The sequence below is a fragment of the Erpetoichthys calabaricus genome, chromosome 10 (assembly GCF_900747795.2).
Source record: "Erpetoichthys calabaricus chromosome 10, fErpCal1.3, whole genome shotgun sequence".
Lineage (NCBI taxonomy): Eukaryota > Metazoa > Chordata > Cladistia > Polypteriformes > Polypteridae > Erpetoichthys > Erpetoichthys calabaricus.
Window position 1 is genome coordinate 170,085,473 of NC_041403.2, and position 26,359 is coordinate 170,111,831.

A 26,359-nucleotide genomic window follows, 5' to 3' on the forward strand; every position below is an offset into this window, starting at 1 on the left:
CCTCTGGCTTACAAGAACTAAATGAATTTTAGGAAAACCAAAAAAACCCCCAGAGGACTTGCGTCAGAAAACTCGCACTAAAGACTTGAAGACGGGAAGTTGCCAGATGAAGTCGGCGCATACGATGGAAGCGAAACGGAAAGAACCCAAGGACGCGTGTTACGAGCGGCTGAAGACGAGGTGGCGCGCCTCACGTATTCACCCACCTGCTTGCCGCTCTCTCGTGTGTGCTGATTGGCCGACCGAGAGCAAACAAACGAGGGACACTCCAGAAGTTTCTGCACTTTCATAGGTGGGCAGAGTCGTGATTGGTCGGGACCGAGAGCATCATGTGACTGGGGAAATGACATCACAAACGAAGGCGACTGTGCAGAAAAGGGATGCGATTTGTTTGTGAAATTCTTAATAAACAGAAAAAAAAAAGGGTGGAAATGTTATGAAGGGCCCTCGATGGTGGGCACCAAGGAGCTGAAAACATCCATCCATTCATTTTCCAACCCGCTGAATCCGAACACAGGGTCACGGGGGTCTGCTGGAGCCAATCCCAGCCAACACAGGGCACAAGGCAGGGAACCAATCCCGGGCGGGGTGCCAATCCACCGCAGGGAGCTGAAAACAGCACTGAAAGAAATGACCGCCCTTAAATAGTCGCCATCGTGAGGCGTGCTCGCCAGAGATGTGTGGACCCTTCTAACATGCAGTGCTTGAAACGACGGAGCCAGCAAGTCCACAATCTGGAAGGAGAGACCACAGTGTGCCCCCCGTAAGGTCGACAGAAAGTGACCCGGAGTTCGAGTAACTCGAGGAAGCCATAGAGAGGAAGTGCAATCAGACTATGAAGGCCACCAACAGACCTCAAGGGAGATGAAGAACATCGTGATACGGGGGTCTCACATAAGCGAAGAGAATCCCCGGCAGACCGAGTCCTGATGAGGACCAATTATGGTACCCTAAGAAGTACCCGACAGGAAGCACCCGGCGCAGGCCGGCTGATCTGAACACACAACCTCCAGGGGGGCCGGGTAAGCAGCGCCAATTAGAAAGCACTTGGCTGCCTTAACCCAGAAAAAGTCGCCAGACCTGAAGGTGGCATCTCCACAGTTGGCTCTGAAGCCAAACGCAAAACTGAAAACCCCGGCGGCGGAGGCGACTCTCCACGGGCACAACCACAAGGTAAACCACAGGCCCCCCCGAGGGCTCATGAAGTGCCCTCGTTAGAGCAGAGAGGATGAAGAAGAGTTGGCAGAAACTCAAAGGTCTCAATGCCTTTGGACCATAAGCCTCGCTGGCCTGCTGCTCGTGTCTGAAATGCAGGATGAGAGAAGCCCAGCTAATCAAACGACGAGGACCCGTTGATGACGGACCCCAGACCCCCAGAATGGGACCCGACACCGCTGCACTCGGCACTCAGCAGAAAGGCCGAGAATTCCATGGCCTCCTACGGGTTGCGTTTCCACATCCGAGGCGCAGCTTTGGGGGGCCCAGGGAGAGTCGGCCTGCCCAAAATGTGTAGCACACATGTTGCCTTCTCTGCACATGAATATTCAACGCATACAGAAGAACGAACGAGAAAAACTTTATAAAGAAAAAAACAAACAAAGGAGCCGTCCGCCAATCAGCAGTGGCTGTGGACTTTGGAGCGAGCGCCAGGTGGAGAAATCAATGCGGGCGCGGCTGGCACACGACATCACAGGATGGCCCTGGCCCAGAAGAAAAAGCACATTACCAAAAAAACCAAAATGTCCCATCAAGCTGCAGCCTCTGACCCCTTAATGAGTGAAACCCCGCAGGGCGGGTCTCCCCCGGGGCGTGCGTTTGTTTAAGTTAGCCGAGGCTGAAACTCGACGCCATCTGTTACAGAAATGAACTCTGGGATATTGGGAATGACTTGATGGGCTCAGGGTTGGCACTGCCAGGTTTCGTTGTTGCCGTGTTTTGCTCACCTCTCCTCTTTGCCGTTGTCCATAATGTTGATCGTTATCTCACGAGGTTTGCACCGTTTTGTTGTCCACAGTTGCACACAACATACAGTGGGAGGTCACTGCTGCCCACCTATAGAAGATGGTGGCACTGATCTCAAAACTGAAAATTCTGAAGATCTCACCCAAACTCGCGGCGGTGGACGGTCGCTGCTCTAAATCCCCGCTGGCCACGACTGTTATGAGGGTCAGTTGGGGTTTTGGTTGCTCGATCGTCTCTTGGGATTTTCTGGTCTCAGAACACTTAGCAACGCTCCAGCAGCGGAGCACCGCTTTCAAAAGATGGAATGGGAAAGGTCAGCAGAGGTCGGCTATAAAAAGCCCAACGAACCTTTCACCAAAATCTAAACAAAAGAACAAAACAACAATCGACGCCAAAATCAAATCAGACTTCATTAACCAGGTGGAACGAGAACCCGGCAAAAATCATTTGGAGACTCGGAGAAACCCTCCAGTGCAGAGCCATCACGCCGAGGACCCCCCGTGGCTCACCCAAAATGGTGGGGCCCACAGAAAAAGTGCAGGGGACAAGTCAGAAAGTAAGAACCAAAAAGTGTACGTCACCACAACTGTCAAAGGGGGACCTGAAAAGGAGACGATACGCCCAACTGCAAACGCAACGCCAAAGATCGGAGTCTGTAGGACTGGAAGGTGTGGCTGCGGGGAAAAAATGACAAATTCAAAAGGGAACAAAAAAAAGTCCCAAATCACAACGCTGCCCCAAATGGTGCCCAGCTGACACGTGGCCAACACTGGTGTTCTCCATGACCGCCAACCCACAAAGTCGACTGTGGTGAAGAGAAGTCGCACAAGGGCTCGAAATGCCAGAAAAGAGACAACAAGCGAAAGTGAGGAGCCTCGCAGGACGCCGTCAGTTCGGGACGTCCCACAGGGCCGAGGTCACAATGTCTCCCCACGTTTATTATAATGATGGGTCATGTGACTGATGTGTATGGTTGGATTGCCCGTTTTTTTCCTGCTATCGACTGGGACTTTGGTTCACGTTTTTATGTCCTGGCGACTTTCACGACAGTCAAAACCTGAACATCAAATCACCACAAAGGCCTGGATGTGCCGACTTCATACTTCATGTCTACCTGAGAGCAAGTGGTGAGGGTGAGCTGAAATGAAAGGCGCTACAAAAGGAGAGTGAGATCTCTGTGAAGCAGGGGAGGGCATGTGAGAGAAAAGAAGAAGAGGAGGAGGAGCTCCATCACGTTCCTAACTCACTCCCAGACTCCTACCATCTCACAAAAGGCACCGACAGGGTCGGCTCAGCGACCAACATAAACTCATGGAGGAGTAAACTGGGGGAGCAACTATCCACCATGACAAGGCGCCTATCAAGTCATCAAACACGAATCACGACAGGAGCCTTAAAAGCAGCCATCCTCACATTACGGTCCTACGCCAGTAACAAGGACCACACATTTCCTCCCAGCTGTCACTTGGGCACTCACCGGTGTGGTGACGATCGGGGGAAGGCCGACGGGCACATCACTCCTCAGGTCCGAGCCCCGGGCCACCACCAGATCCACAGATCCAGCGGACTGCTGGAGCAAAGCGATGGCTTGCTGGTGCGAGATGTTCTGGTCCAGGGGAGTGCCACCGATGGCCAGAATCTGGTCGTTCTCCTTCAGTCGTCCATCCCTGTGAACAATTCAGAACAGCAAATGAGCCGACAGAACAAACATGGCAGCCTGAACACGACAGGATAAAGCGAGCAGCCACCAGCGGGTTTTTAGGGGATTCTGGGAGCTTTTCTTTTACTGGTTATGGGACCTTCTTTCTGTGGCGCTTGCCTTTTGAACTTTTCAGCAGCCACATCTCATCTCCTGATTTAAACGTCCATCTCAGCGTCTCAACGCCCTTCAGGTTATACAGATGCCCTCTTAAGATGCCACTTCAGACGGGGCTCTCATCTGGCCTGCCACGCCCGTACGCTCTGCCTGACGGCACCAGGGCGAGTCACGGGGGTCAGCTGGTTTACCGTCTGGTGGCGCAGGCCTGGCATGCGTGTTCAATTCTATACGCACACACACCCCTTAAAACAGACTGTGCCGCTCAGGCCCTCCATGATTAACAGCAGTAGAGGGCAGGAGGGTGAAGCAAGGCCTGAGCTGGCAGCATTTAAATCATAGCTGGCGGAAGAATAAAAATGAAATGAATTTTAAAATAAAAAAAAAAACCGCCTTGTGCCACCTCATAAAATGCCCAGCTAGCCAATCAGATGGCGTGTCGTAATTTATTAGCTCTTAGCAGCCCACTTTCATTAGCCTCACATCATCATTAACTTAAATGAGAGCAGCACACCGGCTCGGATCACAGGCCGGCCGTCCATCATCGCCGCCGAGCCCCAGAAAGATCACCAACCTGTCGGCGATGCTCCCAGGCTGCACCTGCTTAATGAAGATGCCATGCTCCCCGGCGGACTCCTTCCTCAGACCCACCACGCTGAAGCCAAGGCCTCCCACTTCGGGCTTCTGCAGATGAAGGCGTTCGACATGGCGGCCCTAAGGTGAAGGAGAGACAGAGTTACACACAGGCTGGGGGATGGAGGAGCAGCCCCTCGCCACTCCGCGTTTCATGACACCGTCTGGAGCCATTCATCTGTGCCCTGTGGCGCTCAGTGGCAGCTGCATGCCGACTGACACAGGACTCGAGCAGTGTGTGACGGTGACATGTCAAAGGTGGGGAGCACCCACCTTGGCCATTCCTGTGATGATTCGCTCAAACTGCTCCACATTCCCAGTCTCAGGGTCCGTAGGCCCGTGGCCGTTGACAAGCAGAGGTGGCACTTCGTCTGCCCCATGCTGGCTGCTGACGGGGCGCTGGGTAGAAGTGAAGATCAGGGAGCCCTTCTTTGAAAATTCAAACTCGGGACTGACGTCCGGTGGCATTCGGTTCAGCTGTGGGGACAGAAGACAATGCAGGATGTCACCAAAGCGCAGTGTTCAGGCCGACTGGCACGCACTTTAGTAAGCTGGCGATGCTCCTTAAAATGACCCGTGTGCCCAGTCAGAGAAGGCGGGTTCCTGGTCTCGGAGTGTGGTGCCAACACAAGGAGTGGGTCACAACGGAGGACTTCACACTCTGTGCGGGTCTTTGGGTGACACACGCAGCCACAGGCACAACATGGAGGAGACGTCCACTAAGATCAGCCGCCTGATTGATGCAAACGCTCGACGACCTCAAGCCATCGCATGATTGGTGGGAATTCCCAAATCACTGCAGTTACAGGGCTGAGCTGAACGAACGCACAGCGCCAAGACCTGCAGCTCTGACTTCACAGCGGACCTCCAACTCGGTCACATGGTTCACTGGCATCGGGCGGAGCGTCTCGCCAAAGGAGAGCTCCATACGAGGACTGGCACCTGCGCCGCGTGTAAACGCATGGAATGTCCTACCCGAGACGGGTCACTGCCAACTTAAGGAGAAGAGGAGACATTCGAAACAAACACCAGGCTCAATACGGGCAAAAACTCAAAAACGCGTCCATCTGATCTGAAATGCGAAGTGAGAATCGCAGCCCGAGCTTCAGAGCTGAAAGGCGAGACCAGAATCTCGCTAGAAAATGGCAGTGACGTCCGCAAGGTCATCAATGACATCACATGCTGTAACCTCAGAGGCCACGCCCCTGGCAACCAGGAGGATCTCTTAACAACGGGACTCACAAAATGGCGTCACAAAGAGCCCAATGACTGCTTTAAACGCAAAATGGACGTCACATTTGACTTCCTGATACTTGAAAAAAATGAACAATAAATGACTTCATAACGGTCGCCAGCGCCACGTGGACAAACCGCAGTGAGGCGGAGGGGTCTTTGGACAAACCCCCAGGCCATGTGCGAGACCCTGAGCAGGTCACCTCACCTGCCTGAGCACCAGCTGGAGAAACAAGTGAAGCGGAAGTTGGCATAACACACTTCGGACAAGGGCATCAGTTGCATCATCAGGGACAGAGATTTAGATGCCCGGCTGGCCTTTCACTTCAGTCGAGGTCCAGTGTGCTCCTGTCACCAGTCAAGTCTGCCTTTACAGAGCGGCCATGTCACTCCACCAGACCTTGGCCTATCAATGACATAGCAGGGTGACCCCACACCTTAAAGCACACGGCTCCCCCTCAGCGACCTGTGCCCGGCCTGTCCCCTTAAACACAAACACAACTGGAGAGCCCACCTAAAAGCTCCGACGCTCAGCCGGCTCACAAAACCCAAAGCGAAGCTTAACCTCCAGAAGGCCTCCACAGAGACCCGCTGTCCAGGGCAGCCTGACCCCAACAGGCCCAACACAGAAAATGAAGTGCCCATGGCAGGAAGGTGCAAACTGCGATGTACCTGGGCGAGTGTTCTGGCCAAGGTGGGGTAAGACAGGGTGTTCCTTACCCTAGCCAGGAAGATGGCAGTAGACGCCAGTTTGGAACTGAGTAGGCTGGCATCCCAGCAGGGTCAGATCGAGGAACAATACCTGGCCAGGAGGCCACTGGTCAGGGCCACCCGCTCCCCCAGTACCTTAGGTCGGCGCTACCTGTATGAACACCCAGAAGGCGAGTACTGGGGGTGCTGCCAGAGGGTCCCGTGTGAGATTCTGGTCCACACTTCAATCAGGCGAAGGTCTAGCAGCTCTTATCGCAGCTCCCACAGAGCAAATTCACGACAACAATGGCGGTCCTTAATAGTTAGAAATGCACGACAAGAACAAAGCCAGCGTGCAGTCCCACAGGTGTGAACTGAAACCTGCTCTGCTAAGGCCGGACACGACACATGGCGTCTCTAGGGGGACCAGAAGATGAAACGCAAGTGAGAGTCGAGCCCAAAGTCTGTCAAAGCACAAATGGGCGCCCAAAACACGGCAGACAAGATAAAACCTCGCAAAGTTTCTGTTAAACAGAATTGGCCAACAAGCAAAACGCCAAAGTCACACAGAGTTGATCCAACACGCGGCGCTACCCAGGCTCACTTCCAATTGGTCGAGACAGTGGGCGTGAAGGAACCTCGACGTCGTAGAGAACGACACTGAAGGACACTGGTGGGGCAAAATCAAATCCTGCGTGTCTGAAAAGCCCAAAGGGAAGGCAAAAGCAAAACAAGACGCAGAAATCCCACCGGACAGGAGACCTGGACCCAGGGAGGCGACTCACCTGCTCCTTGAGCTGCTTGATCGACTGCTGAAGGGTGAGGATCTGTCCAAGCATCGGGCTCTTGAGGGTCTCGTGGAACCTGGCGAGCTTCTCGCTGTGCGCTCCATCGCCCTTCTCCTTGAGTTTGGCCACAAGTCTCTCCAGAGCCTGCAGGGCCCGATGTTTCTCTGAGGCCGACAAACATGAAAGGAACAAGAATTGAGAAGACCAACGGGAGAGCTCAGAGGGTCTCACGCTTTCGCAAGAAAGACCCTCACCCTGCCCACTACGCGTATATGACGGAACTTGGATTGGGGGCCCAGAAAAGGGGGGTTCCTGCCCCTTGACGCCTTTGTGATTTAGGGGTCCTAAATGGATACTGACAAGACGTGTGGCATGCTGCTGGGGGGTTAGGAAAACTCCGACATGGGGCATTAAACGAGTAAAGGGGAACACCTCTCTTCGATGCGGCTCAGGATGGTGGCACCATTTTTGCCAAGCATGACCACACCACAGAAGCCCCTACTCCTAAGCGGCGAGTAAGGTGGACCCACCCATGGGATTAGAATATCAGTACAACGTCCACATCTCGCAAAATACCTAATGGGCTGCACCCGTGGAGAAGGTGGGAGGTCCGCTTGTCCTCAGTGGATGGATGGGGTCTACCAGTACGGCCACCAAATAAAGGGCACCGAAGACAAGTCAGTAATGGAGCTGGAGGAGCTCTGAGTCGGCCGTCACAAAATACGAAAACGAGATGACATCCTCGGAAATCAGGCCGTCCCACCAGCAGACTCTAAAATGGGGCCGTCCCACCTAAATCCTCCAAACCATCCATCCATCCATTTTCCAACCCGCTGAATCCGAACACAGGGTCACGGGGGTCTGCTGGAGCCAATCCCAGCCAACACAGGGCACAAGGCAGGAAACAATCCTGGGCAGGGTGCCAACCCACCGCAGAACACACACAAACACACCCACACACCAAGCACACACTAGGGCCAATTTAGAATCGCCAATCCACCTAACCTGCATGTCTTTGGACTGTGGGAGGAAACTGGAGCGCCCGGAGGAAACCCACGCAGACACGGGGAGAACATGCAAACTCCACGCAGGGAGGACCCGGGAATCGAACCCAGGTCCCCAGATCTCCCAACTGCGAGGCAGCAGCGCTACCCACTGCGCCACCGTGCCGCCATCCTCCAAACCCTCTTTGGATATTCAGGTAAGCTGTGAAGATAAACGGTGCCCCCTCGTATAACTTGGCGTGGTAACCTCAGGCGAGGGCCACTGGCACTTCAGAACTCGTCTTTCTGGTTGGCTCAGCGACCTTCAGCCGTAAAACATGTGACAATTTCATGAGACGACAATTCAGTGACCCCGTGCAAGAATTCACAAGGTGGTCACATCACCGAAAGTCAGCTCGCCCGACAGAATGGCGCGAGCCAAAATTACAAAGCGGGCAAATATCATAAATCAGAAAAGACTAAGGAGGTCAAAAGTCAACGATTTGCTCTCATGTACTACAAATAAACGAGAAAATATTAAGACGACGAGAGAAAGCGAACACCGAAACACGACAGGCCACAGCTCCAGACACAACACCACCGTGTCGTCCACATCAGTGTGGGCACAAGACAAGCCTCATCAAACTGGCATGGCCTGGGGACCTGAGGTCTGGCACGGACGCTCCAGGGTCTAAAACTTCAAGGAATGAAATGCTGGTGTGGGGGCTACAAAGGTAAAGTCGAGGGGCACGGTGTTGGTATTCCTGTGACCAACACTGGTGTTCTCCATGACCGCCAACCCACAAAGTCGACTGTGGTGAAGAGAAGTCGCCCCCCGCCCAATGCATTTTAGCCTGCACTTAAAGTCGAACACGGCATTCAAAGACGGCCATACCTGAAAGCTGCGTTTCGTACATTGGAATGCTGTTTCTGGGGGCAGCTCCTGGGAAAAAGAAAAAGAAGGAAAAGGAAAATCAGTGAAAACGAGGCGGACGTCAAGAGAAGATTTACATTTCAGTCAGCGCAGCGCGAAGGGCCATCAGGCCACACCCCCTTCACCTGAAAGAGGCAATCGATGGGAGGCGGAGCCCGTCTGCTCTGACGCCCCGACCCGAGGAGGAGGCAGAGCTTAATTAAAATGTGAACAACTCAGGTGATCGTGCGATGCCCCCCAAACCCACACCAAGTACCAGGAAGACCTCCGTTATTGAGATGCCAGTTTTTTGTTAACTAAAATGAAGGAGCAGAAATAAAGTGTGGAGACGGCAGAAGTGGCATCTGCGCTCTGCCTGGTGATGTCTGACACAATTGCCCACCTAAAGATAACGTCGAAGCCGTTCCTGTACCTGACCTTCCATATCTTTTTCTCAAGTCCACAGCCTTCTTTCCTGCCAGCTTTTGAACCCTGGTCCTAGCTCACCAGCCTTGTGTGTTGCCCACAGGTATCCCATATGTCATGTTGAAGCCCCCCCCAATGATGCCCTGCACTACCAGCCTCCAGTTGCTAAGAAAAGGCCCAGGGACCCCAATTAAAGACAGGGAACTGAGAATGACACTCAGGAAGAAGAATGCCAGCCAACACAACTGACACACTCATCAACTTTCTGACCCCAAGAGTCACAGAGACCCCCTGGACTGGATACCAGCCCTGCACTGGGCCAATTCTGAGTGGTCCATTAAACAGATACGATGGAAACACCCTTAAAAGAAGAAAAAAAGAACTGTGAAGGTGCGCCCGCCTTTAAAATGGCACCCCACCAGAAATCAAACCAGGGTCTGAGCTTCAACAAGGCATGCTTACCACTCTAAGAGCCTGGCGGACCACACCTGCCGATTCCTGCTTCTCCTTCACCCGCAGACCAGAAAACAAGTCCTGAGACGGACCCTGGCATCACTTCCGCTTTCATCCAAATAGCCCGCCGGTCCTGCTCCGGGCACTAATTTAAAGAAGTATTGGCGCCAGAAGTGGTCCTTCAAATTGGGAGCCCACATCCGATAAGTGCAGGGCTTCATGGATGAAGACCACCCTGCAGATGTGAAACACGGTGGGATACACCACCATAGCTGGCAGGACACGAGACCTCCAAAACTTTTTGTTTAAAATCATTTTGTTGTCCTTCCTTTCTTTATATTAAATGGAGCACCTGGTTGGACCCCCTTTATACCCCCCCCCCCCCCCAATCACAGGTCCAAGCTCCACACGACCCTACTGCACGTCCAGACCCTTTAAATAAACATTTCCGTGCGTTATCAACGATTCATTTTGTACTCTAAGGCGAGTGAGGAGGCAATGCCCCCCCCCCCAAATCGGGTCTACTGATTTAATATAGCGCCTTGTAGGCTGAGCGGTGCCCCAAGTGGCTTTACAGGCAAAGCAGGACCGCATGGACACTGGGAGGTCATGCAGCCCCCTAAGGGTCACTGCCCCCGCCATGAAGGGGGCCACACAACTCACAAAAGAGAAGCAAATCCACTCAATGAGTGCCAAGCCCATCAGCTCGGGGACGTCCCACAGACGCAGACATAAGATGGACGTCACAAATCTTTATTCAAAGCAACTTCCAAATTCAAATTATTGTTTCAGACCACAGAACACCGAGATCTGCTAGTCTGTCACATGTGTGTGTGTCACACGTCCCTCAGAGCAATCCGATTGGCCAGTTTAGCTGTGGTGGCTCAGCGGGGAGGATGATGGCAAAAAAGTTCAAACTTTAATGAAAACAAAGTGGACAAGTTGAGGTGCCACCAAAGACAGAACGTATTCAGGACCCCATGGACAATGCTGTCACAGCAGGTAGTGGCTGCCCATCTATAGCTGGGGGGGTGGCACCATACAATGACAGTCCGAGAAGCTGGATTTCCAGGAATGTGATTGAGAGGCTGAGACACACGAGGACACCGGAGAATCGCCGAGGGTACACACGGAGCACGAGGGACTGCAAACCTTTTAAAGTTTATTCAAGTTAGTTAAACACAAAGCATAAACCACAAAACGGGGCACACAGGTAAGCCCATACCAAGCAGGTACCCACGGAGTGATTTCATCTTTAATCAATCACTGCCTCTCTGTTTTGAGAGGGCTCAACCCCTGTGCCTCAGCTATGCCAATACCTGGCACGTTACGTTATTTTTCATTTATTCTTGTACCTTCTTCCAAAGTAACTTACAATGGAGGGCGGAGTCTGGCACCCCATGGGCTGCTGCTCTCTACCCTCTGCCAAGTGCTACACGCTGTGTAAAGCAGGACTGGCACACCCTGGTTAGTACAACTGGGCACTGGCAGCTTGCGTGGCCCCCTTCTGGCCATTTCACTCTCAGCTTCTGGTCCCACGGAGTCCCGTCCGTGCCCACGGCCACCTGTAACGAGGACTTGTCACTCAATCCCGTACCCACGCCCCATCCACAAGCACCTTTCCCTGTGATTGGCTTCTCACGCCGGAAATCCCGCCCAGTTCGAACTAGTTTCATGTTGAAGAGCCTCGAGCTGCACCTGTTGATTGAGCTGAGCGACCCCCCCGGTTAAAACATCTCCCCCACACCCCTCGCTGTGGCTACCTAATGGATGCGGTTTGCCGAAGGCATTCCGTCCTCGTCTTTCCCGTCGCCACCCCCCCCCATGATATCCGCCCTCCCTTTGATCAGCTGCCGAAACGGCCTGCCACGACCCGGGGGCGCTGGACAAGCCCCAAATCCTGGCGGCAGAGCTGCGCAGTAGTCCGAGACCGGAGCGGACAGCCAGAAGTTCTACACCCGACCCCGTGCTCCCTCGCAGCCCCCTTCAGCGCCGGACGGCTTTTCCACGGAGTGTTACTTACCTGTGCGGCGGAAGTGCGTGTGCTGCGGGAGCGCGCTGCTCACCTGAGAAAAAGGAAGTGGCCGGAAGGCGGGGGGTGGTGCGCGCCCGTGCGGGAGCGCGCGGAAGGAGGCGGACGGAGACTCATTAGCGGCCGCTTAATTGGACCTTCCATTCATCGTCGGCTTTTTCACTGAAGGCACTGGGCCGTCACGACGGGAGTGGGCGGTCCCCATCCCGGTGGGCAAGCGGGACTTGTAATCCATGGAGCGTTTATTGATAAAATGTTCTCAAACCAGCCTTTACCCATTAATTAGAAAACCAAGTAAACCTGGCGGCACGTGGGATCCACTCCTGGACTCTCAGCAGGTCCGCAAACGATAAGACTCAGTAAGAAAGCAACATTAAACAAATGGGACAAGGGACCTTCTAGTGACTCTGGTGACAAGAGAGGGACTTTTTAAAACTCCCAACGAGAGTTTGAATTTCACAGAGTTGAGTTTCTAAAAGTATACTGGTTGTAAATGGTGATGATCCTGGTTGGCATACCACTCCAAACTATGACGAGCATGCCAGTCTTTGAGGTGCCAGACAGTGTGGCTGGCATTAAACTGCAGCGTTACAGATACAGCTGGCCCCCTCTGACCCACCCTTGTGCCAGGGCCCTCCTGCTATTGTGAGTCACTTTAGATAAACCGACCAGAGGGCACCAGAGCTGTGCAGTGGCAGGACTAGCCAGCATGCCCTCCTACTGCCCCTCTATTCAGATGTTTAGGCAAACAAGAACTTGACTGTTCCTGAGCGTTTTTAACATTTTCCTCCTACTTTTACCAGCAGTGACCACGAATGTATCTCTCATGAAATAAACACACTGCAGATAATCTTAAAGGGTATTTATCTGTGCCACCATGCAATGGACTGGCCATCTGTCCAGGGCTTGTTCCTGCTTTGTGCTGGCTTCCTTGTGACCCTGCCCTGGATAAACGGGTTAGGAAAACGAATGAATCAATCAAAATGTTATTAATACGGCATTCGACTCGGGGGGCACAGGGGTGCTATGCGTACGCTGCTGCCAGCAATCCAGTGCCCGGTCCTGGTTTAAATCTCAATACTACTATTGCTGCTAAGGTGGCACAGTGCTTAGCACTTCTGCCTCACAGGTCCAGTGTCATCGGTTGGACCCCCCATGTCCAGGTGTTCTGTGGAATTTCCTACAAGTGCTCCACTTCTGCTGCGGGTTAAGTTAACTGATGACTCTAAATGTTCCTGGCACTGCCCAGTGGTACAGCTCCATATAGGTCAGCGGTGGGCTTAGGACACGAACTGCGCGCACTTTCAGACCGTCGTGATTGACTTCGTGGTTACAGGGAATACTTGACGCCCAGACGGCACTGGGCACAAGGCAGGAAGCGACGCCGGGCGAAGGAGGGGCTTCTTGCCTCGCGCGCTCGTTCGAAGCAGGTCGGTCCAGAGTCGTTAACCCGAATGAGCTTTCTCGGGCTGCGCCTCGCACGCAGAGCTCCACGGAGCTTTCCTTTCGGGGTCTGCGGCTGCGCGTTGAGCCACCGGGCCAGAAACGCCCTCCAGCTCCTCCCCCTTCCCCACCCACCGCGCGCGCGCCGAGCATCCACTTCGTCAAAGGCGGGCGGAAGAGAGACGCGTGTCACGTGCTCTTAGGACGGAAATGAGTAGCGGTCACCTGTTCCAGAGGCGGAGTTCCAACATGGCTGCCCCCAGGATTCCTAACGCCTGCGGTCCTCCGCTGTGGGCTTTTTCGCTGTTTTTTCTTCTCGTTTCCCTTCAGCCCAGTGCGGTGGACGGAGCAGACAAGTGCGACGAGCTGCGGATGGGACAATATCCTTTTTATTTTGTGGTCGGCTCGCCTGCGGTGAGATGTGCGGGATACTCGTTTGTTTACGGCCTCCGTGCGCAGAGATTACAGCCGCTCGGCCGTTTTAAATACCCGGCGTGTGCGCCTTGAAAAGCAGGCAGGTAGGTGAAAATGGAAATCTAAGGAGCTAAGTAAGCTAATGTAAGTGGCGTCTGTTATGACCGTCGGGTTGGCGTTTACTCTCTGGGCGGGTAAAATGCGTTTGTAACAGCAAAGGAGAAGAAACAACAGAAATACGAGAAAAAGAGCGACGAGCAACGGAAAAGGCGACAGAGGCCGAGGGTGCCGACTCATATAGCGCCTTGAACGGAGCCGGCCGCGGTTTTCTGTCCATCTGTGTTTGTTTAACGGAGTACACGACTGTGCGCCATTACATCTATCGGACTTGGGTGCCCCCCTTATTGCTGTTGTTTTACCCTTCAGTTTGTTAGTCCGCCTCAGTCGCATTCCTCTTGTCAAAGTGCTGGCGTGTCGCCGACAGGATGGGCCACCAGTTTGTCGCCTTTCTCTCCTCCTCCGCCACCTTCTCCAGCAGGTCCAGAGGGCGGGCGTCCCACTGGCGAGGCAGCCCCCTTCATTCCAGTAACTTGCGGCCATTTCCTGCACCGCACATTGATAGCCTTCAACATTTGGGGAACATTAAAAAGGTGACTGCAATAAAAAGTAAGCCTTTAAAGTTTGGGCAAAGGTACGAATCTCTGAGAAGTAATAAAGTCAGAGTGACGCACAGACTGTCAAATTGCGAGAGGGGTCCACGCCGGGCTTCACTTTGCATCCCCTGGTCCAGAGCCTGTGTGGGGTGTGCAATACGAGAGGCTGTCTGTGCCCTCGGCCTCTTGTACCCTCACAAAGACCCCCCTCAACCACAAGGAGCTGGCATAACAGTGCCAGTTTGGTGAGGAACAGTGCATCCGGAAAGTATTAACATTTTGTTATGTCACAGCCTTATTCCAAAATGGATTAAGTTCATTTTTTTCCTCAGAATTCTGCACACAACACCCCATAATGACAACATGAAAAAAAGTTTACTTGAGGTTTTTGCAAATTTATAAAAAATAGAAAAACTGAGAAAGCACATGTACATAAGTATTCACAGCCTTTGCCGTGAAGCTCCAAATTGAGCTCAGGTTCATCCTGTTTCCCCTGATCATCCTTGAGATGTTTCTGCAGCTTCATTGGAGTCCACCTGTAGTAAATTCAGTTGACTGACCTGATTTGGAAAGGCACACACCTGTCTATAGAAGGTCCCACAGTTGGCAGTTCATGTCAGAGCACAAACCAAGCATGAAGTCAAAGGAATTGTCAGTAGACCTCCATGACAGGATTGTCTCGAGGCACAAATCTGGGGAAGGTTACAGAAAAATTTCTGCTCCTTTTAAGGTCCCAATGAGCACAGTGGCCTCCATCATCCGTAAGTGGAAGAAGTTCGAAACCACCAGGACTCTTCCTAGAGCTGGCCGGCCATCTAAACTGAGCGATCAGGGGAGAAAGGCCTTAGTCAGGGAGGTGACCAAGAACCCGATGGTCACTCTGTCAGAGATCCTCTGCGGAGAGAGGAGAACCTTCCAGAAGGACAACCATCTCTGCAGCAATCCACCAATCAGGCCTGTATGGTAGAGTGGCCAGACGGAAGCCACTCCTTAGTAAAAGGCACATAGCAGCCCACCTGGAGTTTGCCAAAAGGCACCTGAAGGACTCTCAGACCATGAGAAAGAAAATTCTCTGGTCTGATGAGACAAAGATTGAACTCTTTGGTGTGAATGCCAGGCGTCACGTTTGGAGGAAACCAGACACCGCTCATCACCAGGCCAATACCATCCCTACAGTGAAGCATGGTGGTGGCAGCATCATGCTGTGGGGACTGGGAGACTAGTCAGGATAAAGGGAAAGATGACTGCAGCAATGTACAGAGACATCCTGGATGAAAACCTGCTCCAGAGCGCTCTTGACCTCAGACTGGGGCGACGGTTCATCTTTCAGCAGGACAACGACCCTAAGCACACAGCCAAGATATCAAAGGAGTGGCTTCAGGACAACTCTGTGAATGTCCTTGAGTGGCCCAGACTTGAATCCGATTGAACATCTCTGGAGAGATCTTAAAATGGCTGTGCACCGACGCTTCCCATCCAACCTGATGGAGCTTGAGAGGTGCTGCAAAGAGGAATGGGCCAAACTGGCCAAGGATAGGTGTGCCAAGCTTGTGGCATCATATTCAAAAAGACTTGAGGCTGGAATTGCTGCCAAAGGGGCATCGACAAAGTATTGAGCAAAGGCTGTGAATACTTATGGACATGGGATTTCTCAGTTTTTTTATTTTTAATAAATTTGCAAAAATCTCAAGTAAACTTTTTTCACGTTGTCATTATGGGGTGTTGTGTGTAGAATTCTGAGGAAAAAAATGAATTTAATCCATTTTGGAATAAGGCTGTAACATAACAAAATGTGGAAACAGTGATGAAGCGCTGGGAATATTTTCTGGATGCCCTGTATGTGTGGACCTGTCCAAGGCTCTTTCTGGCCTTGTGCTCCGTGGTGCCCACGTAGGCCCTGACTTTTCCCAAACCTGTAACAAGAGAAGTGTCTCCAGAGTATGGTGGGTGAGGACTCCTCATGCACTAAGCTTAATTTAAACAGGGCAGTTTGAGTTTTAAGACCGGCACCTTGGCAAGTGCTGATTGCTGGCGCCAGCCTCTCTTCAGGGGGGTGCATTGGGTTTGAAGCCTGTGCCCGGTCATTGTGGAGTTGCCATTCCATGTGGGGGTTTCTTCCAGAGACGTGTAGGTGTGATTGGTGGGCCGTTTAGCGTGTGCCAGTGGGCCTGTGCATATTGGCCATTGGCTTTACGGTTCTTCTGCTCGTAATATTGTTTGATGTGCAGTTCTGGCTCATTCCGGTTCTTGAACTTTTGGGCTGTTTGTCGTCTTTGTTTTTCTGTAGTAGTGATTTATGTTTCACGTCATGTTTTGTGTTCTGTTTCTGTCATAGGTGCCATCATTATGTGGTTTGGTTACCATGACGCTACAAACCACAGTCCACAAAAGTCCCATTTGTGCCTGGCATTACGTGCTGTGCGGCGCCTGACATTGTGAATAAACGTCCTAATCGTCGGTGCTCTCCTTGGCGTGCTGGGTGTTTTTAGGCTTGGTAATTGTGGTCTTTGGTTGGCCTCGCTGTACTTGACCCAGCTTGATTCCAGACGTGTCCATCTGCTGACCCTTAAATTCACTACTTTTTCTGTGCCCGTTGAGGTGGCACACTGTTTCGCTGCCTGGTTCACCTGAAGGAGATGAAGTGGGCTGAGGGACGTCGAGTGTCTGGCTTTGCTTTGCTGTCCCTCACACTCGGTGGGTGTCAGATGTGTGTTTCACCTGAGACAGAGTTAACGTTTGCTTTCCTTATCAGTGACACATTCATATGTGAAGACCCCAAAATCAGTAATGCCACACAGGAGCCTGTGAACTGCACCAACTTCACGGCCTACGGTAAGTGTCTCTTATGCTCTCCCGATCACTAAGAAGTGCTGTCTGTCATCTGGTAAAGTAAATGCTGCCTATGGAGACGTGTCTAACGAGCGGTGGCCGTTCAGTGGGTTTGGCTGCCCTGGGCCAGCGTCCTCCATGAGCCTCTCCTTTAAATGCTGTGCGGCCACCACTGGACAGACGTGACAAGCGCAGGTCGTAGATTTAATTCCTTTTAGACTCTGGTAAATTGTTTTTTTTTTTTGATGCCAGTGTAATTGTTCTTGACGTCACCGTTTCGGTGGTCCCTTAATTAAGGCACATGCTCTGTGGGGGGTGTGGCCTGGGAGGTCAAACGGTTGCCTATGATGACCTTTCCTCACTTGAGATTAATTTAAAAAGAAATCGCCGTCTTGTTAGTACTGTAGACCCCTCTTTTGACGGTGACTTTGATTTACGAGGTCACTTTGGTGACAGACAGACGGACTCGGGTCGTCTCGGTTACGATTGTTTGTTTTTTTTTTGTGTGTGTTTGTTGCTGTTTGTTCTCTCAGTCACTTCCATTGTTCAAAGTTTGCCTCCGTTTACAGATAACCCTAGGATACTAAAGACCTAGTCACCCGACGGCCACTGCAGTCCATGGTGCCCCTCAGCCCAAACCCTGCTGTCTCTCTCTCACACACAAACACACACACACACACGTCCTTCTCCCTCTCCCTATTATGCTGGCTGAAAGTTGCTCTGATGCCCTCACCAACATGGCCGGCAGTCCCCGCCTGAAGGAGACACAGTGCTGCTTTTCCATGCCAGAGCAGGGAGTGGTGGGGGGGCACTCCTGGGTCAGGCTGGCAGGACCCTCGTCTGTGGATTTCATTTTCATAAAGCCCTACTTGGAGGAGTTTCGCCAGCCAGCACACTTGGTGAATCCATCTGCTGCAGTGCCATCTATTAGGCTGGCCTCCTGACTGGGCAGGGGAACACCAGCTTTCTCGGCGGCCATGCCAATGCATCTATGTCTTTCACAACTTTAAGTAGACACCACTCTATTTGTCCCAAGGAGAATGTCACTTTTAACAGAAGTTCAAAAATATTTCAAGCCAACAACAGCAGCCACCACCCAGACGTGAGAAGAGAAACTGGTTAATAAGAGAGCTGTGCCAGTGCAGCACTGTGGGTATGAAGGAGCTCACTGTGTTGGTTTAAAGTCTTCAGTGCTTGTGTGTCACCGAGAGGCTGTGCAGCATCGTCACCATCAGTTTGGTCTTCATGTTCTCCTCCAGTGGGGGTCCCATAGCTGAGCTTGCCTCTCTTGAAGCTGCAGTGTCCGTCACAGAGTTAAGGGCCATGTGCGGGATGTCCTAAGAGTGACACGTCTGCTGTGCCCTTTTCCCCCCTCTCTCTGTGTCATGAGAACCGTCTGGCCAGCTGGTCACCAGCTAACGTCGTCCATCGTTTTGATATCCACGTCAGTCAAATAAGCAGTTGGTAAAAAGTGACGATCAGAGAATTTCTCTTCTGTGGTGGACGACACTGGAGAAGCTCTCCGGTTCTGTGGCTTGTGCCCCCAATAACGGGGTTTAATTAACGTCTAGGGATGACCGCTGATAAGCTGGCCCCCTTTGTACCTCAGTATTGTGCAGCTGCTGGTTAAGTGATAAACACCTGTGCCTTACCGTGCAGCTCAAAGAGGTGGTCAGTGGGCACAGACCTGCGGCCCTCCACAATCTGCCATCGCCAGAAGCAGCACCACAAGAGCTTCAAGTGACTTCGGTTTTTGTTCATTTGTTGTTTTAGCGCAGCATCTTTGTCTTATGTGACATGTTTGTGTGTCCGGGCCTCGTGACTCCTGCATCACGGCCTGCCAGAGTAGTGCCCGCTACCTGAATTGTCGACTGACTCTTGGTTGGCACTGTGATGGACCAGGGCTCTTGTCCACGTTTGCCACCAGGGCAGACCACGAGTTGTAGTTTGTATAAAGTCACACACGTTAGGTTAATTGCTGATTCCACCCAAGACATAAAGGACTGAGGACCAGATAGCAGAGAGGAGACGGGCAGACCACCAAGCTGGAGGCCTACTCCTGTGCCTGGCCTGTCAGGACACGTGTGTGTGTGTGTGTGTGTCCTCACAGGACGAGACTGGCACAGACTTGGGTGAAACGCGACGCCCTGGGCTGGCGTGTAGACCTCCTGCTGATACTAGGCGCCTGGCACCGTTTTGGCCTTTTAAGAAATGCTCACGTGTGTAAAAGCAGACAATGTAAAGTGCTTTGGTTCTTTTTGATATTTCAGAAACAAAGTGATTTAAACTTGGAGAGAAAGTACAAAAGAAATCTGATTTCATGAAATACAAGCCAGGTGCAGCTGCCTTAGAATCGGGAAATCTTTTTGTTTTTTTTTTTGTTTGACCCACTGAACTTTAAAGCCCGTTGTCGGAGCCAAAAGTAAAGAAATGTGTTAAATAAGCCAAATATTACCATTCCGGCTGGGCAGGCTGAAGTAACTCTGCGCTTGTTGCTTTCCTTTCAGTTCCCTGTTTGCCTGCTCCCAATATCACGTGTCGCAACTTTGAAGGGAGAGAGCTGACATTCTCCGGAAGAGAAGTTGGATTTTACAAGGCCGTTCCGTGCCGGCATGTGTAAGTAGGCCGCCGTCGGCTTTAAATGTTGAGGGCAGCGCACTTCTGGGGGTCTCGTCTGTCATGCCGTGTTTTAGTGCAGCCACCTGTGCCAAGTAAAGGGGTGCAGTACAGCAAGTTGCTGTGAGGAATTCTCAGTTAGAATACAAACACCCCGAGGACAAGGCAGACACAGATTTACCAAACCAGCGATGTCTCTCCAGTCATTCATTGACAACCACGAGATTAAAAGTGTCAAATTGAAAGCTGTGATAAGTAAGAATTCAAAATGAATGTAAACAGCAAATTCAAAAGTCCTGGCTGTACCCTTACAGAGTGTGAGTGGGATTACCAGAGGAGGAGCCCCCCAACCAGATATTCTTAGGCGTATTCAGTGCTAACAGTTCCGATGTAGTAGTACAATGCCTGCCGTTTTCCATTCCAACAGATGGCACATTTCCGATGTTGGCACTGCCGTTGAGAATCAAATGCCATATAATTGAGGCCACAGGCAAGTTAACATCATAAGTTAATGAAGAAAAACATAAATGGAACAAAATACAGACAGTGAGAACGAAGATGGAGGAGGGACTGCTGATGTTGTTTGAGTCTGGTAAGCAGTCTGACGAGCTGATGTAGCAAACTGAGAGCAGGAGTCAATCATGCAGGTAAACAACAGATTCCATTAACAGCCACACGTAGGGCATGATGGCCTTCCAGGACTCGGGTTTGAGACCCCAGCAGTCGGGCCTCAGTGTGCCACTCACTGGGCTCTGATGGAATCAGTCCGTACCTCTGTCAGCCCCTTTTATTTACTCTCTTTTTCTATTTCAGATTTCCTTTACTAGGTTATAGTGTCAGTTATATGCACCATCTGTTGGAGTGAAAAATGTGATGCATTCTATCGGTATGTGCTGCATGTGCCTCTGTGGGTGTCAAGAGACATTGTAGGCATGGGGTGGGGGGGGGCAGCAGTTCCATTCAGTTGAGTCCATCTTACTTGGAAAGGTCTTTAGGTTTGGGCTCTAAACCAGTAGGCCCCAGTATTTGTGGACTGGACCAGCTGGCTCTCTATAAAAGGAGCAGACCTCATGTGCTGATGAAGACGTCCTGTAAAAGATGCCTGTGACGCAGTGGAGAGGCACCTTTGATTACCAGCCAGCAGGGGGTTCTGGGGGAGGCTTTTTGTTAACAGTGTCACAAACTGCAACGCCACCTGTTGGGCATGCCTGGAACTCATTTACGGTGGCACCTGTGAGGCAGACGTGGCACCTTTTAGTTGGCTTACCTGCCACTGTTTCATGCTGTGAACACAACTGGGCCCACCAGCAACATCTCTCCTGTGACTCAGTGGCAGAAGCCCGACCCCTGAGATGTATTTTAGACTAATGTAGCGCTTCATAATGCACCCTGAGCAGCTTGGGGTTTTAGATTTAAAAACGTTTTAAGTGTATATGTTTTTTTTATTTATGCAGCCAGCCTCGCTTATTCTACCATGTCACACTTGGCCATATTTCAGTCTGAGAGAAGAAACAAAACAAAACTGAAATGCCGTGACACACAATATGGCTGATCAAGCAAGCATAGCACGCAGAGCCGTTAAAATAACCCATGGATATCGGGTGGTGGGGCACAGGATGCATGCCCTCTGTTTGTGGGGAAGGCACCCGCAAACATCTTGATCTCCAGTTCACTTTGTTGATGGAATCCAAAGGCTTTCAGGGCTCCGGCGAGTATCTGCGCCTCAGGGGCACACCAGGCGTGAGGTTTGTACACCCAGATGTGCCAACCGTGCTTTGTGCAGACACCTTCCATGGATGTGAATAGCGGATAACGTGCAGATTATAGTCACGTACGTTTACTTAAAAGGTGAATCATGGAATATATTGAGGGTGCTTCCTAGAGAGGCATCTGCAAGCCTGAAGACGCTGGACAGATGCACCTCTTTGAATAACATCTGTGTTATATGAGTTAAAGGGTTAATTTAAGTTTCTTCAACAGAGACGGCCCCTTAGCCCCCCATTCCACGCACATTCCATAGGTTTGCTTGTTTACAGGTTGAAGCACTCGGCACAGCAATGAACACGAGGCGGGAGCGGCCCTGGGCACACATTGACCCTTTTACAGGGCACAGTCGCGTCTATGGGTGGCCTGTCGACCTCGCAGGCCTCATTTGAGTACCCGCTGTGTTAAAGTGGGCCGGAAATGGAAGCCCCTGCCGTGTCGCACACACAGAGTATCAAACATAATTACCTGGTGTGTTTGTGTACACGTTCAGTATGCCATATGTAACTCGTGTACAGTAATGTGCAAAAGCTTGGAATCACCCAGAAATGTTCAGTTTTTTTTTTTTGATAGTAGCAGGTATATTTTTTGTTTTTTATTTAAATTAAGGCTCCATTAAATTGATCTCGGCACACAGCCAGCACATTCCCAATGTTACAAATGTCCATTACTGCTTATAATAATGGATTTATTGTTCACTTCTGACATCATCGGCCTACTGGTGAGAAGCCATGGTCATTGTGTTAGCCCAGCTAAAGCCGCCGCTCTTCCCAGTTAAGCAGGTCGGTTGTCTTTCCTGGGGTTTCACAGACCTGGCATTCATGAAGTTCAATTCAGAACAAAATGGTCTTCTCAAGGAACACAGCAGTCTGGTTTTATTTCACCAAGCGAAGGACATGCAGCAGATCTGCAAGAAGGTGAAGATTTGATGCCAAGGTGTCTGATGCTGAAACAGGACCTGACCAGGAGAGAAGAGAAAGCTGTCCCAGCTAGACATCCATGTGGGACACGGGCACCTGACAGGTCCTCCGTTGGCTCTGCACGCCAAATCCCAGCGTCCTCTCCAGCACGACTCCAGGGTGCCGGTTGTGAACAGGACTTGTCGTCGTTTGGAGTTCCTTTTGTATTTTCGTTTCTTTTGCTGATCTATAAGCCTTATTGTGTAGTGACTGTTTTGGACGTTTTCTTTATTAAGTTCGTGAAGTGTAAATGTAAAGGTTTTGTTTACTTGGGCCAGGGGTTTTGGTGGTTTTCCCTCTTTTTTTTCTTATGGAGATTTTAGGCTTAAAGCGTTTTCTGGCATCAGTAGGCCTTTTTTTGTTTCCACACACACACACACACACTTGTGTTCAATGATGTGTGTCTGTGTTTAGACAATCGCCAAGTTGTTATCTTTAAGTTCTGGAATCTGGGCCAGATCAGTGAGTGGCAGGCCTCGTGCCCACTTGAACCTTGGTGTTGTGGCATCCCCAGGCCCTGCCCGTTGTCTTAAAGGGCTACAGATTTGCTGGTGGGCCGATGATCATTTTCTGTGTGATTTCTTCCCTTAGGAATGGCTACTCGTACAAAGTGGCGGTGGCTTTATCGCTCTTTCTTGGCTGGCTTGGAGCAGACCGCTTTTACCTCGGGTACCCGGCTTTGGGTGAGTAGAATGGCAGTTTATTTTTTTAGTCATTAGATACTGTGTGTGTGCGCGCACGCTGGCGTATCTTCAGTGTTTGAATGTCTGATCAGTTGTGGTGTGTAATCAGCAGGGTTCAGGCATCTCATGTAAATGTGTTTTTAGGTTCAAAGCCCCCTCACATATTTCTGAAATGTAGCAGTAATGCCAGTAGAAAATCAGTCCCTGGCCAGGGTGCCTCCTTGTTGGGTGGTCTTAACTCAACTGGCAGCACACAGCTAATAAAATGTCAGTTTTTCAAGGTGGTCGCTTGGATTCTCCTTTGATTGTGCTGGGCTGTGTTGCCAAATTGTAAGGAGAAGGAGGAGAATAAAAGGAAAATGAAGTGCCGTCCACTTAAGGAATGAAAACATTTGCCTCTCTTGAGAGAATCTGTCAGGTGTGAGCGTTTTTGCCAGTTGGCTCCGCTTTTGTGTCTTTTCAAGGCACGTGCTCGTCAAAGAGGCCCATGGCTGGCGGCTTTGTTTCTTTCTGGAGTCCACTGAAGCGGCTTTAATGCGACTTCCCTGTCTGGCCTCGCGTTTCTGTGCCGTTTTGAAGGCTGGCGGTACCACGCAGGGCCAGGGCTGCACTGGCGAGTCTTTTTCACGCTGTTTCAGGTTGAGCTCTTTGAGCAGGCTGCTGCCAGATTTTCAACCGTCGTTCACACGTCCATCTTGGGCAGATGCCTTTGTGTGCTTTAAAGTGCCCACTTCAGGTTTGTGTTATTTGTGACATGGAACCCCATCTTGGAGATCTTGAAGGCACAAAGAAAAGAGGAATTCAGTACGGCAGGTCGGGTGGGAGCGGCCAATTCAGGCGAGTCGGGGACCCCAGAAGAGGTTCTGGGATTGCAAGGCTGTTCGAGGCCAGGGAGGAATCTTCATTAGTCGTCCCCCATGCTGTGTTGTGTACGGGGGGTTCTCTTCTGTCCTTAGTTTTGGCACATTTGTCCGTTTTTATCCTCTTTTTTTTTTTTTTTTTTTTTTCTGTTTCTCAGATTTTTGCATAGCTGTATTAAAGTTTTACTCAATAACAAAATTCATATATGATACGTTATAACCTCATCCTGATTTTACATTAACGTCAGGAACAAATTAATTAATGTTACTGTGGCGATCGATATGTTAACGTCCTCTGGAATTTTCCTTGGGCTTTTAACAGCGACCATCTCCAGAGACGCCAAAGTATCTGAGGATCTTTTTGTGATCTTTTGAATAAAAGGTGAGGAGTTGACACGTAGGCCGGCCAGACAGACAGGCAAGGGTACAAAATGAAGGAATCGAGAATCACCAGGCACCTGGCAATCTAAAGGGCCAAATGAGAATCACAAGTCAGGGAAAAGGAAGGCCAAGTTGACTCGCTTTTCTTTCTAAAGTAACTTCACTAGTCATTCTCCAAGACTTTGTTTTTCCACCAACAGAGTTTACACAGAAACCAAGCCCATGTTTAATTGAATGGACTGCAAATCCCAGCAGCCCTTGGGTGTACTTCGCCATGAAGTCGTCAAAGTGAGCCATAATAAGAAGCCAGTGGCAGGGTGGCAGTCATCTGTCTTAATTGTTTGAACCTGTCACCCTCCATTAGGTTACAAACACCACCACCTTGGGTTACAGCCTTGTTAAATTTACTGTGTGCCCTCGTTGGCTACGCCTTCATCTGAGGAGCACTTCCAATCACGACGACTGCAGTTCTACTGGACCTTACGTAACAGTCACTTGACCGTCCTCATCCTCGCTTGCATCTGCAGTTTGTGGACAGTTTGGGTTTCGTTTGTTCAGAGTTAGTTAAGTAGTTCTCACAATTGGGAAAATTGGGTGGGCTTTTGGGTGAGCTGTTCGTTTTTTACCCTCCTTTATTTGGTTAATATATTAACTTGTTTTGAGCGTCTTTGTGTGTCACTCTGTGTAAGTATTGTGTGTGTGTGTGTGTGTGTGTGTGTGTGTGTGTGTGTCGGTCGGGTCCCAGCAATAAAAATCAACAAATGGCTGCTATTCAGTGGTGGGAATCTGAGCATCGCACAAACCGCTATGATGGGGTCGCTTGGCGATGGCACCCAAAATGGAGCACATAAACACGGACAGTAAGACAGGAGGGAAATAAAACTTTCTAAGCGAATCAAAGTGACGACGGACCTCGGAAACGGAGTCCTGATAACAAAGTACACCAATAAAATGGGTTCTGTCACAGGGGGTGAGTGTAATGTAGGGTTTTGTGCCCTCTGGTGCCGCCCTTTGCCATTTTGCTCAGGCATTACTTATGGTGGCTCAGCTGTTGCTATGCAGGGACAGTCAGAATCTGGTGACACGTGACATCAACATTAAGACGGTGATTAAAGGGCAGCGTTGCGTACCTCTTAGATGTCCAAAATTGTGGATTCCCCCCCAACTGTTGAGCAAGTTCTGGCCGGCCAGCAATCCTTGGCATGTGTTTGTGTCCGGTGTTCAGTTTAGGATTTGTGGTCTGGGTGCCAAGTTACAGATTATTATTATTATTATTTTTTAACTTTCTTGTAATTGTCTAAAATTCCATTTTGAGATTTTGATGAATCTCGATGTTTTGGACCTCCCTTTTTTGAAGTGTGTGTGTGAGAACGCGATGACCTGAGTACACCTTCACTGAGGTCCTACAAATATGAGGTACGACATGTAGACTTCTATTGACTTGTGAGCTCTTTCCGCTAACCGGAGGTGGTACTTTACCTTTTATTCAGGCAGCTGCAGAGTCCGACTTATTCAACTTTAATAATATATTGAACAATTATTAGGAAAGTGATTTGATTTGTTATTGATGGCTCTTTAATGAAGGAGTTGAGGAGAGCCAGAGAATGCCAGGGGCTGTTGGGCGACCCCAACGATGTCCTCCGCCTCGCCTTCCTCCTGTGTGATCGGCGCTTGCGGCCATTTTGTTTGTTTGATGTTCACCTGACGTGTGAAGCGTTTGTTGTTGTGGAGATGTAGCTCTCGATGTCTTTAACGTTTAATAACAGCTCCGTTACTTTTGCTATCCACCATTCATTCTTTGACATTTAATGGAGTAGAAAATTTGCTT

General features: G+C 50.7%; 2 protein-coding genes across 3 annotated transcripts in view; one reads left to right on the plus strand and one right to left on the minus strand.

Annotated features, from left to right (window-relative positions):
• The window catches only part of patj (PATJ crumbs cell polarity complex component), a 115,742-nt gene extending 103,701 nt beyond the window's left edge, over positions 1-12,041 (minus strand). Inside the window, exons 1-6 of one of the 2 annotated variants that reach the window (XM_028812482.2) lie at positions 11,921-12,041; positions 9,001-9,048; positions 7,120-7,286; positions 4,685-4,888; positions 4,353-4,492; positions 3,440-3,629 (exon numbers count right to left, since the gene is read on the minus strand). In XM_028812482.2, the coding sequence (XP_028668315.1) occupies positions 3,440-3,629; positions 4,353-4,492; positions 4,685-4,888; positions 7,120-7,286; positions 9,001-9,022 (723 nt within the window). In that variant the 5' untranslated portion in view covers positions 9,023-9,048; positions 11,921-12,041. Of the gene's footprint in view, positions 1-3,439; positions 3,630-4,352; positions 4,493-4,684; positions 4,889-7,119; positions 7,287-9,000; positions 9,049-11,920 lie in introns of those variants that run through there. The other variant, XM_051933178.1, reaches the window with a different exon arrangement.
• A 1,523-nt stretch (positions 12,042-13,564) lies between these two features.
• tm2d1 (TM2 domain containing 1) overlaps positions 13,565-26,359 on the plus strand; it is a 48,755-nt gene continuing 35,960 nt past the window's right edge. The window contains exons 1-4 of the mRNA XM_028812486.2: positions 13,565-13,752; positions 17,198-17,271; positions 19,776-19,884; positions 23,199-23,290. Coding sequence (XP_028668319.2) covers positions 13,583-13,752; positions 17,198-17,271; positions 19,776-19,884; positions 23,199-23,290 — 445 coding nt within the window. The 5' untranslated portion in view covers positions 13,565-13,582. The remainder of the gene's footprint in view (positions 13,753-17,197; positions 17,272-19,775; positions 19,885-23,198; positions 23,291-26,359) is intronic.